The sequence below is a fragment of the Miniopterus schreibersii genome (assembly GCF_964146895.1).
Source record: "Miniopterus schreibersii genome assembly, chromosome: 2".
NCBI lineage: Eukaryota > Metazoa > Chordata > Mammalia > Chiroptera > Miniopteridae > Miniopterus > Miniopterus schreibersii.
This window is the reverse complement of record NC_138102.1, coordinates 101,354,703-101,370,396: the sequence shown is the minus strand read 5'-3', so window position 1 is coordinate 101,370,396 and position 15,694 is coordinate 101,354,703. Positions and strand designations below refer to the sequence as shown.

The 15,694-nt window shown below is 42.3% G+C and overlaps 1 protein-coding gene across 2 annotated transcripts in view; it reads right to left on the bottom strand.

Annotated features, from left to right (window-relative positions):
• Positions 1 to 15,694, bottom strand: part of FLT3 (fms related receptor tyrosine kinase 3) — a 97,022-nt gene that overhangs the window by 5,478 nt on the left and 75,850 nt on the right. For both annotated transcript variants that reach the window (XM_081129984.1, XM_081129985.1), the window contains 9 exons: positions 15,535 to 15,639; positions 12,339 to 12,449; positions 11,318 to 11,471; positions 9,100 to 9,182; positions 8,148 to 8,275; positions 4,739 to 4,861; positions 2,257 to 2,368; positions 1,807 to 1,906; positions 1,236 to 1,341 (listed from right to left, as the gene is read on the bottom strand). In XM_081129984.1, the coding sequence (XP_080986110.1) occupies positions 1,236 to 1,341; positions 1,807 to 1,906; positions 2,257 to 2,368; positions 4,739 to 4,861; positions 8,148 to 8,275; positions 9,100 to 9,182; positions 11,318 to 11,471; positions 12,339 to 12,449; positions 15,535 to 15,639 (1,022 nt within the window). The remainder of the gene's footprint in view (positions 1 to 1,235; positions 1,342 to 1,806; positions 1,907 to 2,256; positions 2,369 to 4,738; positions 4,862 to 8,147; positions 8,276 to 9,099; positions 9,183 to 11,317; positions 11,472 to 12,338; positions 12,450 to 15,534; positions 15,640 to 15,694) is intronic.

Sequence of the window (15,694 nt, the reverse complement as noted above, 5' to 3'; positions counted from 1 at the left end):
CCAACAAGTAAAAATCACTCAACCCTTTTTCTTTACTCCAACAGCTCATTTCTTGTTTCTCTCTATAACTCTTCTTTCAGTTTATTTCATAGTGTTATTAACTGTTTACAGGTCATCTTTTAAATGGCCTATATTCCATTCTTTTGGAGGCTTTTTATTTCTCCCAACCTTTTGACCTAATTCCTTGACAATAACTTAGTTTCTATACGTGATTTTTAAAAAAAATTATCGCAGGAGGAAAGAACACTCACCATCTACACAGGCCTCTAGAAAAACTACAGAATTGAAAATGGGCTCATAATAATTTCAAAACAGAGGACAGCCAATCCACTTAAATAATCAGATTCATATTTAACTAACATTTATTGAGTAACTACTAGGTGCCCACTATGTGCTAAGTCTTTTCACATGTCATCTTAATTACTCCTTACAACTCCATGAAGTAAGGTTTATTAATCCCATACTTCAGATAAGAAATCAGATCCCCCAAAAAGCTAAGTGACTTAAGTCATATAAGAAGCAAATGTTGAAGCCAAGATTTGAACCTAGGTATGGGGACTTCAAGGTGTCATCTTTTGTTCAGTTCACCTAGGGAACAGCTCCTTTTGCTATGGCAGGTGGTACTGGTGAGGGGAAGAATCATCAGAGTAATTCCATCTAGCTTAGCAACCCATTCTACAGGTGAGAAAACTAAGGCCCAGAGACATAAAGTGACTTATTCACACAGCTCTTAGGAGGTGTAGTAGTAGAGCTGGTATTAGATGCTCACAGCTCCAGATCAATGTTTATTTCCACTCTACTATATTACATGATTGTTTTGTACAAAGCTTCATGTTGAATTAGGAAAGGTAGGTCAGGGATTAAGTTTTATTTAGTTGTCTAGTCCTCTGTACTAGACACTTAAAAGCACTTAATTTCTTAATCAATTGGCTGAAATCTTCAGGAAAAGCTCCCCACACGCCACCAAAAAAATCACTTAATAAGTATGCCTCACCCATACTACTTTTATTTTTTTAATTAAATTTAATTTTTTGTAAAAATTTTTCAATTACAGTTGACCTACAATATTGTATTAGTTTCAGGTGTATCACCCTGCACAACTTTTAAAGGGCAAGCACGACAAATTGGGGTGAGAAAGGCAACTTGGTGCCTTTGGTTTTTAGGAAAACCAGCAACGAGTGTTCTCACTGCTTCCTTTCTAGTCCCACTCGAGAAAGTGGTGTGCTGCCACTTACCGCTTCCTCTGCGTCTGCCAGCTGACATCCCAAACATGAAGTCAAGTTAGGGAAGGACGGCCGTTTTCTTGAGTCAAAAGCCCAGCAGGATTGCATTATAAAGTATCTGTAAAAGCAACAGAACAGGGGCAAGATGAGAAAATCTGAACAGAGAAAAGGGATCATTTTTCACATAATGAAGCACCCCTGGCTGCCAGGGAGCTGCTTATTTGTGGCATGTTTGTTTTGTGGCAAGTACTCAACTGGATTGTGAACTCCTATCCGAAAGGACAAATTCGATGATGGACATAAATGCATTTTAAAAAAACAATGTGGACTAGAAGTGAGGAGATATTGTCTTATCACCCTTACAGATCCCTCAAGCAAAGGAATTGAAACCCAGAAGTGAGAGTGCCTTAGGGCAGGAAAGGCTCAGTTTTGTTCAGAAACCCCCAAGGAGGAGTTTTCTTTTCTAAAAAGGAATCATCTGAGCATTGCATTAAGGAGCTTTACTTTTTTTTTCTCATGTATTGGAACCTAGACAGACTGAGCATTTCTGATTGCAGCCACTTTATAGTCTGTGTGAACTTACATTTCTTCTGTAGCATAAAATGGCTGGTCCATTTTAAATCCACTCTGAATGAGTTTATAGAAGTTTGCGTCTACCGGAATGCCAGGGTAAGGATTGACACCTGAAGGAAACATGGGGAGTGTAAGCATTTACTCATTCTTCATTTCTTTATTCATTCAGTTAACAAACGTGTGGAGAGCTCCCGTGCGCCAGATGCTGAATTGTCCTGGGCTGCTACTGGGCGAAGTCATGGCTCTGCTGTTGAGTAGGTAATAGGCTGAAGACAGAGCCATCCACCCCAGCAAATAAACATCAAGTGGCACCTGTCGCAACAGAAGTAAGACTCGGGAGCTCTGGGCCCATTCGAGGTGGCATTTCATCCACTCTTTGACTGAGGAGCCAAGGACGATGCAGAAGGACAGACAGTCCAAAAGCCCAGTGCCGGAGAGGGCAGCAAACTACAAAACTCACCGAGTGAGAATATCTCCCAGAGTAATATTCCGTATGACCAGACATCACTCTTAATTGTGTAGATCCCTTCGAATAAGCTCTCAGGAGCCATCCACTTCACAGGGAGGCGGGCCTGTGCAAAATCCAAGCGGGAATGAGTAGTGAGTTTTCCGCACACAAACATCACTTCTTGTCTCTTGTGAGCTAGAAGATGAATTTTATCTTCCTAAGGCCACCCTGAATGCTTTATTGAGAAAATTGTATTCCTTGTGCAGAAGTGTTTCATTTCAAATTGACATTCTAACATAGTAGCCTAAAAAAAAACCCACCCATATTTCTCTAAAATTTACCTTGAACAAAACTTGTGCTTGCAATTGGGAAGTTCAACAGTAGATACTTTCCATTAAGGAGCAGCCAGTCAGCTGCCCAGAGGTGAGTGGACACTAGAGAATTAGTGCACAATTTTGTTAAAGCATTTCTTGGAAGAACTTTAGTGGAAATGCTCTCCACAAGAATGTGGTGAAGGGAGTATATGTCATCACTTCCAGAAATGATAGCAGGCTGGCTTCTGTGGCTTTAATAATTTCCAGTAGCATGAAATGGGGATTTTTGAATGAGTACAGCCTCAGATTAGAATCAAGATGGGGACAAAGAACATTGTGCAGTAGTTTCTTTTTCATGGGTTGGGGAACCCTTCACAGTGTACGGTTATTCTGTTGAGTAAAATCAAAGCTCAAGATAGAAACCCTAGCTTAAATCCTCCACAAATTGATGAGCTGATAGAATCAAGCAGGCTAGTCTGGCTAATTTGATCAGCTAAGGGAATTAATCATAGTTGCAAATGTGATTCAGCTTCCCACATAAGAGACCACCAGCTAGTAGGGTAGAAACTGCATAGCCATAGGTGTGCAGTCATATTTGTGACTTCAGCTACAATGAGGCACAGATCTAAAATCAGCTAAGATGATGGATTATTTGAATCTAGTGGGAATACAGTTGAATTTGATTTTTAATATTTATTGGACCTTTACTCTGGACAGGAACTTTCAAGTGGGTTTTACTGGTTCTGGGTTTTGTTGTTGTTGTTTTTTAATTTTCACCTGAGGTTATTTTTTCCATTGCTTTTCAGAGAGAGTGGAAAGGTGAGAGAGAGAGAAACATCGATGTGAGAGACATACATCAATTGGTTGCCTCCCGCACATTCCCTGACCAGGGCGGGGGATTGAGCCTGCAACCGATGTACGTCTGCAGCCGGGGTATGTGCCCTTGGCTGGAATAAAATCTGGGACCCTTCAGTCCATAGGCTGATACGCTAACCACTGAGCCAAACCAGCCAGGGCTGGTTCTGGGTTTTATTGGTTCATTCCCACAAGGATGCTGAGGTCAGTGTATAATCCCCATGGGAAACACTGTATCGTGGTTATACAGAGCTCAGGCTCAGACCATTCACGCTTTAATCCTTGGGCTGTGTAATCACAGGAAGTTATGTGTCTGCGCCACAGTTTCCTCACCCACAAATGGGCACTTTAGAATTAACTGAATTGATATATATAAAGCACTTAGAACAGCGCTTAGCTCATGGTGAGCATGACATCAGCATTTGTTGTTATTATTTCACAAGTAGGAACAATAAAGTAGTAGAAACCCCAAAAATGAAGAGACCAAAAGAAGAAGACTAGGGGCTTGAATCCAGGTGTTGTAATTCTTAACAATCATACTCTTTTAACTACACAGTGTTACCATCTAGTATTTCTAATACTTTCCTTGTAAATAACACACCTGCCCTCAGTTTTTTTAAGCAAGTAGATTTAGTCATAGTCTCGGTTTCCCTGTGTAATAATAATACAATGACAAACATTCATTAACTAATATTTAATTTAAATTTGTGCCTTATAGAATTTTATATTTAATATGTAATTTACATGTTGTACTTTATTGTAACTATTAGCTATTCCCATCATTGGAAATATAACTCAGTAGTCACTTTATAGTTAAGGGAACTAAAATAAATTCAAGTAATGAGATTTGTTTTTGAGTGTGGCTTGCACTCGAAGGACCCTAACTGACCTATTCTGATGAGCCCAAGGATAGATGTGTGGCTGTTTTGCTCACCTTTTATTACAGATGGAATATTCCCTGGAGCTGCAGCAAACTTAAGCATAAGAAAGCAAACTGCTGCCCTAGTTGGTTTGGCTCAGTGGTTAGAGCGTCAGCCCGCCAACTGAAGGGTCCTGGGTTCAATTCCAGCCAAGGACACATACCTCAGTTGCAGGCTCAATCCCTAGCCCAGATCAGGGTGTGTGGGAGGCAACCAATCGATATGCTTCTCTCACATAGATCTTTCTCCCTCTTTCTCTCTCTCTCTTCCACTCTTTCTGAAAAGCAATGGAAAAAATATCCTCAGGTGAGAATTAAAAAGAAAAAATAATAAATAATAAATGCTCACCACAACGACAGAACACAAAATAACAGTAGAAAAACATGTAAGAAACAGCAGTCTCACATTGCCCCTGATAACGTAGTTGGAATCGCTCATGATATCTCGAGCCAATCCAAAATCACATATCTTCACCACTTTCCCACGGGTTACCAGCACGTTCCTGGCTGCCAGGTCTCTGTGGACACACTGTAAAGAATGACAATGGAGAGTTATTTGCTATGGCGCAGAGTCTAACAGTGTGCAGCCTTCGAGTTCAGCAGGAGTTACAGGTGAAGGAAAGTATAGTTCATGTGTTGTCTTAGCGTTGCTGGGCCATGAGCAGTCATCATGAAGTGTAACCAAGTCAGTCAGTGAACCCAGGGCTCATTTCTCCAGCTATTGTGGCTGCAGACATTGTGCTGCTCATGGAACGTTCCCAGAAGCCAAAGGGGATGGATTCTTAGAAAGGAGAGGAAACCTAGCCAATGTCATATCTTGATATAAATAAGAGACACAACAGGGCCCTCTGCTGAGCTCCCAGAGGGATTTTCAGAGGCCATCTGCCAGCACCCTTATTGCGGTAGGGAAGAAAATAATCTCTTTTCTGACTGAAAAATAGTTTTGGCAAAAAATGGGTAGCCTCAAAGAAAATATTCAGAAAAAAACTAAAAAATAAGTTTGGGGAGGTTGACTAAAGTGGAATCAGGAAAAATACCTGAACTGAAACATGATATGACATTAATCCAAGTGGTCAAGAAAATTAACTCTAAGAAGGAAGATTTTTAAAGAAACAGGGCACGAGTAGCAAAGGTCCAAAGGTCTATCTTCAGTACTTAAAAAACAAAAACAAAAACCATAAAGACTCAAATTCCTGCAGCTCTCCTTCCTCCCTACCCAGCTTGCTGAGAGTGTTGTCCACTTGCGGGCTCCCTTTACATTTCCCCCGCTTCCCCAGCAGGCCCGGCAGCCGCAGCTGCTCAGGCACAGGGCCAACCCAGGCAAGATTTGATTTGGCCTCTCAGGGGAATGCGGTGCTGTTGGCCAGCCCTCCTCCTTCAGGTCTTTCCTTCTGTGAGTTCTGCAGGTCACTCACCCGTTTTCTCCCTGCTGCTCTGGTGGTTCCACATCCTCCCCTGAGACACTTCATCCAAACCCAGGGATGCAACTACCAGCACCCAAATCTCTAGCTCCAACCCAAACAGTTCCCTTGAGCTTCAGACAGGCATAGCCAAGTGTCTACTTTGTTGCCTAATCAATCTCACATTCAACATGTTTAACTCATGACCTTTCTCAACAAACTTCCTCCTGATTACGAATTCCTGACCCCATCCCGTGTTCCCTGCTGGTTTTCCTTTAGAAAGGCGTTTCTGTACCACCTCCCCTCCCCAGGTCTGACGCACCTGTCCCTCCCCTGGGTTCCCAGTTCTTACTGGAACACAATACTTATCATGCTCCAGTATAATCATTGATTTGCCTGACTGCTCATCTCTTAAAAAATAAAAGTGAAAACCACCCAGTGCTCAAGTGATGTTTGAGGGAATCACATAGACTACAGAGGAACCTGAGGAGCAGCCAGAGGAAGGAAAACAGGAGACAGTGCCATCATGATTCAGGGGAAGGCTTACAGGGAAAACAAGGCGAGAGGGCCTAAGACAAAAAATTCTCATTACAAGCCCAGAGGGGAAAGGCAGTGCTCCTTGACCTCTAGTTGTGAGCAATTTGAGTATTTACTTAACTACAGGCAGCCAACTGGGACAGACGATTCAGGTGGATAACCCTCCAATGTCTACCAAGATCCTTGTGAAAGCACTACTGTAGCGGTGCAGGTGAACTATACGAATTAAAACTCGGACAAGGGGAATCTGACAGCAGGCAGGCAGATGAAGAGAAGACTGTCTCAGAGGTGAAGGGCGAGAAGATACTATGAGACAGTAATTTTTTTAACCTATTGGGCAAGGATGCCCAAATTTGGAAAAGAAGAGCAAAGAAGGTAACAGGCACTTTTAATATCCCGGGGGGGGGGGGGGGGGGGGGACGGGACGACACACGACCTTGCACTTCTAGTTGAGGTTGTGCTAACTACAGGGTGGGCAAAAGTGGGTTTACAGTTGTTGGGTATGTAAAACAGTGAGGCTACTGCAATAATCATAACCTGCATGTCTTTTTCCATACAAACAGCTGTAAACCTACTTTTGCCAACCCCTGAATATAGATTAATTTGGAGATAACTGACTTCTCTTTTAAACATTAATTCTTTCCTATAAACATAGCAGAACTCATTTATTCAGGGTTTGTTTTTTGCCCTTTAGTAAAGTTCACAGGTTTCTTTCATATAAAGATGTTTCTTGGTATGTTTATCTCAAGATGTTTTATAGGTTTAGTTGCTGTTATGAATAGAATTTTTTCTAGTCTTCAAAGCTATTGGTTTATTTCATGTTAATCTTTTTAAAAATTGAGATGTAACTGGCATGTAACATTGTATTAGAGACTTTTTTTTCCAAGTATATCTTTATTGATTTCAGAGAGAGGAAGGGAGGGGGAGAGAGAGAGAGAGAAACATCAATGATGAGAGAGTCGATCAGCTGCTTCCTGCACGCCCCCCTGCATGTGCCCTGACTGGGAATCGAACCACGATCTCCAGGATCCTGGGTCGATGCTCAACCGCTGAGTTACGCCCGGCCGGGCTAGAGACTAATTTCTTAAAGGGAAAAATACAGTTGAAATGATTCTCTCCAAATTCAGGGAGAAAGAGGAGAGAGGAGGCAAAAGGAGGGAAATGGAGGAGAGAAGGAGGAAAATAAAAGACTCAAAGGAAAAAGAGGAGAAAAAGTTTGGGAAATAAAGAGAAGGTAATGGAAGGTAAGTAAATGAGGACAGAAAGTAGGTGGAAATGGTTTGAATCTGCTTGTAGGCAGGAGACACTTGAAATGTCAGAGAACAGCAGGGCTGAAAGACAATTATAGAAAGAACACAAAATTGACATAGATACCATGCAGGAGGCAGGCTCCAGGACCTTCTCACCACGGTCCTGACGGATCGTGGAGGTAGTAGGCAGGCCTCCAGGGCTGCTGCCGGTCGCAGGACACTTCGAAATAGGCACAGGGTGGCAGCTTAGAAAGCAGGGAACTCTGTGTTTGAGCCTCCTCTTATCCCGAGTCAAATGCTCATGTGCAAGGCACGGCCTGACAACCTGGGCTGTCTAAGGAAGGCCCGGCACTGCTGCACCTCGTTGTGAGGGGGGGTTCCTGAGGACTTCCTGCCTGGACACGTCAGGGTCACTGGGAGGGCTGTAATACCCATTACCTCATACCGGCCCTGAGCCTCTATCTATAATTAGCCAATAACCAGGTAACATTCTAGGTGACTCCAACAGTGGACAAGGCTGGGAAAGATAGGCTAAGGGATATAAGTTAAAATAAACAAGGAAAAAACCCACATCTTTTTCAAAATTATCTTTTGTTGTTGTTGTTAGTTTCTTCTTTAAGGAGCTTACCGACTTAAATTCCAGAAATTCCATTCCTTTGGCAACTTGATAAGCGAAACAAAGAAGATCTTCAAATGTAAGCACATTCAGGTCCTCTTCTTCCTCCAGTCTTTTTTGATTTTCATATTCAATTTCATCTGTAAAATAGAACCGGTCCTCATTTTTGCCAAGACTCTAAGAAGTGGCCTTATTAAATAAATCTCTATGAGAAAGTTATTAAAGCCACCATTAGATGAGGTGCTAAGCTGTGCGAGTGCAGCCCTCACATCATTTTCCTGGTCGGACGAGGGCTATTTATGTTGAGAGCTATGCAGCCCATGAAGAGTCACCTGAAGACTCTTTTTGGTTAGAGGGGTAAATGAATTCTCCAGCTGCTTTGCTGACAGATGGCTTCTGGATCAGCCAGGAGTCTCAGATGCTCTTCTTTTGCGGTAGGTAGTTTTGTCACGTTGGGAAAATAATTCACATCAATCTAACACATTTTAGGAGCCATACTATACACTCACTGTTCTTCCATTTAATCCTTTTAATAGTCTGATGAGGGAAGTATTATTTGGCCCATTTTACAAAAGAGAAAATTGTGACTCAGATTGTTAAATAATTTACCCAAAGTCATCCAGCCAGAAAGTGAAGGAACCAGAGGTTAACCCAACTTCTGTATGACTCAGCATCTTTTCCATGTACCAGGTAATGGCATGGCTCTAAGAAATGTATGACTTTAAGAATAATAATCTGACCCAACAAAATGGCCCTCAGTATTTATTAAACATTAACATAAGATTCACAATACATAAACTGTTGGTTTTTAACTACTTTTAAAGCAAATATGCATTCATAGAGCCTACAGATAACAGTAGCAAAGTAAAACATGCTTTTGCATCTATACATCTTTTAAAAAAGATAACAGAACTCTTGTATCCATTTCTATTTTTAAGTGCTACTAATTAGAATAAAATATTACCTTTGGGTTGAAAGGAATTCTCATTGAACCCTGAGATATGATCCGAGTCCTGGTGTATTTGAACTTCTTGTGAACCAGGCATACTATTTAAAAAAATTGTTATTTCATTATTTATGGTCTTCTGAGTAGACATTTTATTTTTTAAAAAATACAGTTCATCAAAGAAATCAATTCCAATTATAAATGGGCTTTTAAATTAAAAGCACAGCATCAATTTGTTCACTTTTTGTAGAATTAAAAACATCTGTGTAACTGAGCCAGTCTAACTAGGGGCGTAGTGGGCCTGGTATCTGTGTGGAGTCTTACAGTTCAAAGATGACTTCAGTCACTCAACCCCTACAAGTCTACAAGCTGGTGTCAAAGTCACATTTTGTAAAAGAAAACTTGGGCTTGGGAGATAAGTATGATTGGCTGAAATCATGGAGCAGGTAGAGAGTGCAACTGTACCTCAGTCTTCTGTTTCTAAGCTCAGCTGTCTTTCCCTGTAACAGCTCAAGTGACATAGGTCTACAGGGACCTTTACATTTTCTACCATCCTCCTTTTTTCAAGGTGACCTTTGCAAAGCTTATTTCCTTTTCTTGTGAAATTAATAAATAGCAATAATGCCAATCTCTTGTATGGTATATAATATAGAACTCTTCACTGAGGAACTTCTATGTATTACGTACAATGATTCAACTTATTTCAGCATACAAGCTTACCCCAACTTAGAGTTTCTATATCTTTAAAAATGGCTTAAAGCTTTCAGGCCACAAATATTCCAAAAGTAACTGTTTCAGTGCATTTCGTATCCCAGTGTCAGACTGAATGAAAGGCACTGAGTTCGCCAGCCTTGGTTATTACTAACCAGGGACTGCTGGTCATACACATCTGATTCCTTAGGACAGACTCTCTGTTCTAGAATGCAGATGACATTAGAATTGTCTCAGCTGTAGAATATGAACTGAGAAATGAATATAAAAGGGAGGACTAGTGTGACAGGTATAAATCGGTGAAGGGCAACTGCACAAAGACATGTGCGGGGATCTCCGAGGGGCCTTACGGGCTTTAGGTGCTGGGTCTGTATCAGACCTTAGGAGGCCAAAGGCCTGCCCTGAAACATCTGCTAAGTAAAGAAAGCTGGATCTCAAATGTACCCTCCAAAAGTTCCCCAATAAAGATAAAAGCCTCCGACAAATGTGCCTTTAGGATAATGGAGAGCTTTCACATATGCAGGGAAGTAGGAAAGCACTGTGGATCAAGGAACGACACTATCAGAATGCCTGTGAATTCATTCAGAGAACGGTGTTACAGAGATACGATGTTCAAGCAGTTAGCAAGAAATTTCCAAGGATAAGGACAAGCACCCCACCAAACTTCCCCAGCCTCATCCATACACACCAAAACCAGGGCTCTGCCAGTGCCGAGAGTCAGGATTCCCACGGATGGAGGGATGCACAACACAGAGCACAAAGGCAACTGTTACCATAACTTTATTCTGCCCTCATCACATTATGTCAATGGATCTATCCTATTTTTTTTTAAATCCAATTTATTCCCTAGCCAGTTGCTCAGTGGTTACAGCATTGGCCCTCGGACTAAAGGGTCCTGGGTTCGATTCCAGCCAAGGGCATGTACCTCAGTTGCAGGCTCGATCCCTGGCGTTGGTCCGGGCACGTGAGGGAGGCAACCAATCGATGTGCCTCTCTCACATCGATCTCTCTTTCTCTCTCCCTCCCTTCCACTCTCTCTGGAAAACAATGGAAAAAATATCCTCAGGTGAGGCTTAAAACAGAAACAAACATTAAAAAAATCCAATTTATGAGGTAAGAGCTCTCTTGTGCAATATTCCCAGGACTTCTCTTCTTTCACCAATGCCTACATGTTAACCAGCAGGACTGAGGGACTGAAAAACATACCTTCCCAAACTAAATATGTGCATAGGGTGTGATTTAGGCACACACAGGTGGACAGAGACTGGCTTAGCTGCAGTGCCTGGAAGTAGGAAAGGTTATTGTTCCAAATCAACAGGGAAACTCTGCCGGAGCCCAGCCGGCTCCCCACAAAACTCTAGCAAAGATAAGTGACTTTTCTAGGTCTTAGAACCCACGGACTCCTCAATGCTGGAGTACGGCCTTTAGAAGCTGGCCGGGCGTGTGAGAGGGGAGGTGTGTAACCATCATACTTTGCACGTGTCCTAGAATGCATAATCATAAAAACCTTAACCTATTCTCTTACCTGGAATTTGGATGTGACTGGAAAGTGGGGTAAAAACTGAAATTGTGTTCCTTGAAAATCTCTGTCCATGTCCTGTGAAATTTTTCCCTTTTACTTCTTAGATAGTTGAGAAGATCACCATAGCAACAATATTCAAAAATCAAGTAAACTGGCCCTGAAATAGTGACAATTTTAATTATAGGTAGACAAATGCCAAGTAATTTTTTCACATGTCTGTGTAGCAGGGAACATGTTATACTCGATAAGAACTCACTTCTCCCCTGACTTTGGGAGAGTATAACTCTTTCTGAGCCTGTCTCTTCTTATACATTAAATTCAATTTCAGCTTTTTGCTCACACTCCTTTGTAAAATAGTGTCTCCTTGCCTTCCACTTTGGCCCATTAACATGCGGCCTCACCAATAACCACTGTCTACCTAGATTCCCCAGTTTGCAATTGGAAATAATATGCGAGCTGCATGATGAGCACTTGGTAAATACATGCTGATTCGTGGTTTGCCTGAAGAGGAAGAAATAGATGCCTCATCCCCTCTGTGATCCATTTGCTCTTTTGCTCTTTTAGTCTCAGTCCCAGGCCAGCTGTCCCAGAAAAAATTACTCTGAGGCACGTCCTTCGGGTATTTCTATGCAGAAGTGAAAGAATCAGAGTGCATGTTCTGTTGAATTCTAGGAAAATAAAGTTTGAAATCCCTCCTTGGCTGTGCATCTTTGAAGCAGCCCACTGGGGCAGTGGCCACGCTCAGCAGCCCTCCGCAGCTGGGGAGAAGGTAGAGGGAGGACACACAGAATGTACTTGCAGTACAGTGACTGCTTTTAAGTGGGTTAGAATCGTGGGGCACGTCCCGATAAAGAGAGGCATCCTCTACACTGACCCATCTGCTTACAGCACACTCACGTCTCACTCCACGTGGGTTCGAGGACCCACACCGTGACTGAGAAAATAGGAAACATGAGAACAAACATCCTCTTTGCCTTCAGGCTAACCTGTGTGCGATCAGGAGTTCTGAGCAGGAATTGGTTACCTGACTGAGTGCACGCTCCCAGCAGATTCACGATATTCTCGTGGTTCCCCAGGTGAGTCATCATTTTGAGCTCGGACATGAGAGCTGCTCTTTCAGAGCTGTCTGCTTTTTCTGCCAACAGAAGAGCATAAATGTAAAACCAAAGTAAAATGGGAATTTTAGGTCATTTAATAAATTAAAACTTTCCTCAGTTCAGAGGACATTTGCATAAAAATTTTAAAAACACGTAAACTACTACATGAATTTTGAATAATATCTTATGTTTTAAGACAGAATTTCAAATATTATAATAGTATAAAAGTTGAATCTAATAATGTGCCTTTCTATTGGATGTTCCTCTACCAAAATTAAAACCCTTAATATTGACTCTTAAAATGCAAAATAAAACAAAACAAAATAATAAGAAATAACTTTTCCTCCACAGAAGTTAATACATACACTGAAGGGAAAAGCTCTTTTTTTTTTTTTACTCTTAAATTTGTTGAATTCATAGAGAAACAAGCTACGAATGTCAGTGAAGGTGGCTGGCTCCAGCCTGTTGGCCCCCAGGTCTACAACCTTAAATTTGTAAGTGGGTCCAATGGTGAGGACCAATTCTCACTAACCAAGCTCTCAAGAGACTAATTAATTGATCATGAGGAATATGACTGGCGAGTAGGCTGGAATGAATCTACTTGACTATGCATTCTTTCTCTGGAGAAAAGTCTAGGTAGCTTGGCAAATTGTACTCATAATCTTGCTTAGAAGCATAGCATGAGGGTAATTACTGAGGAATTCAAAAGTCTTATGTCACTGAGGCTGATGTGCCAGCTGGTCAGAGCACCCTTGCCCAGGTGATGCGGGAGCCCTAGAGGCAACGACAGGGTTTTGGGGGCTTCCCTATCCAGGCACCAGGCACCCACCCCTCTGTTAAGTTATTATTTCTTACAAACATAGTAACTTTTCTTTACATTCAATGAAGATTTTATTAGATATTTCCAGGTCTCTTTACTTAGTCCTGGAAGACACCCTAGCCTTTATGGTGGCTTTTCCAGAGCACTGATGCCAACAGAATCTTATTTCCAACATTGTGGCTTGGGCATGAGATCTTTCACTTGCACATTGTGACCCACTAGCACCTCACGTCTTCTGCTGCTTCATGTTGTATAGGGACTTGTGGCTTTCAATTGTCCATGTTTTATTCCTCATAACCAAAATAATACATTTTATGGGTGCTTAACTTTTTCAAAGCATTTTCATATACCATTACCTGACATTCATTCATTCATTAAACAAGTGTTTATTGAGGGCCTACCATGTATGCAGCAATGTGTCAAGCATTGAGGGAATAAGTAATAGACAAGACACAGTCCCTGACTTCCTGGAGCTTAGAGTCTCCTGGAAAAGGGTGACATGAACAAACAATTACAATGTAGTATGATAAATGCAATACGGGAAATGAATGTAAGGGTGCTGTGGAGTCACACCAGAAGGACACCTGACCTAGCCTTCAGAGGGATAGGGAAAGGGAAACCAAATGTCTATGTTGAGAGCTGAGGAAAAATAGGAATTAATTACGTGAATGCACAGTGAGGAGGTAGAGAGAACATTTTATATTGAAAGAACAGAACAGGCAAAGAGCAAGAAAGAAGAGACCATAGCAAAACAGATAGAGGCCCCGCCCTCTTGAGGCTTATAGACTAATATGGCAAATAAGATATTGAGTAATTAAACAAAGATATAACTATATATTGTGATAAATTCTATGGGGGGGAAATGTCTATAGAGAGCTAAGACAGCAGCTAGCAAGAAATTTGATCCCGTCTTTGGTGTGAGAGCATGTTTCCCCGAGGAAGTGATATTTAAGCTGAGATCTGAAGGAGGAGTGACAGAGAACTATGTGGAAGGGGAAGGGCGAGCAGAGAGGCTAGGCCTGTTCAAGGCTCTGAGCTGCAAGGGAGCACTGTGCTCTGGAGAAACTGAAAGAAGGCCAAGAGTTCAGGGCAGAGTGGTGACCACATGCAGGGCTGTGTAGGGTATTTCAAGAGTAACTGAAAGCAACTGGAAATGGTAGGTAGGAAAATGTCAAGATCTGCTTTGCATTTCATAATCGTCACTTGGGCTTCAGTATAGAGAATCTGAAAGAAAGTAGGAGGGCATGTAGGGTAGCTGCTTGGAAGGCTATGGCAGCTATTCAGAAGAGATGAACTTGGACTAAGGTGGCAGTAATAAAGATAAGAGGGAGGGTGGACTAAAAGGACACTAAGCAGAAACCTGGTGGGAATCACTCCTGGGGTGTTAGAATGGGGATAGTTTCAAGGATGAGTCCTAGGTTTCCGGTTTGCCCAGTTGTGTGGAGAGGGTTGGAAGAGTTCAGTTTGGAGAAGCTGAATTAAAGGGACTTCTGAGACAGCCAAGCATCTGGATACATGACCCTGAAGCTTAGCAGAAAGATGCCATCATGAGAACCACTGGTGTTCAGGATAAAGTCACAGGCATGGCTGAGACGGCCTATGGGGAGCATGTGGAATGGAAGTGGAAGGGGGCCCAGGAGTGAGCCTTCCAGGGCTCCCCATAAAGAACTGGCCAGAAGACAGCCAGGAAGGGCTGTGAAGCAGTCAGTGGGGTAGGAGGAAAAGCAGAAAAAACGGTGACATGGAAACTAAAAGAAAAAAGGCACTTAAGGATGGAGAAGAGTCAGTCCTGCCGATTTGTGTTAAAAATTCAAGTCACATGCCCATTAGACTTTAGTTCATTGGGGGTCACTGACCACCTGAGCAAAAGCCAGGGGGTTGGGCAAGGGATTTTGCAAAGTGAACTAAGGGGAGGGGTGGAGGTGTGAGCCAGATGGGCGTGGATAGAGCCAGGAGTGAGAGATGATACAGAGAGCTCCAATTTGCTCTTCTACCCAGAGTATACATCAAAATGGCAGAAACAACATCTCCCTGTAGCAACAGTACTCCCAGATACTGAAGGTTCCCCCAGCTCCCCCCAAAAAAAGCTAAACAAAGAGAAGAGGAAGAAGAGGCGGAGTTTTGGATTCATGACTTGCATTTTATATTCATGGCTTGGTTGACACTAACCCGACACACCTCATTCTCAGCTTTGAAGGGTGGTGAGCCTCACCCACAAAAATGATGGGAAAGAGAAGGGGAGGCGGGAGCCTGTGCCGCCCACCTTTGTGGCTATCATTTCACATTTTGACAGCATTTTGTACCTTTCAGCATTTTGACAGCAACCTGGATGGAGACTTCTGTCTTGCTAATTCCATAAGCTGTTGCATTCATCACTTTTCCAAAAGCACCTGATCCTAGCACCTTCCCTGCGGGAGAAATGGTGAATGAGTGCAAGTTCGAGATTTTCCCATAGAAAGGCAA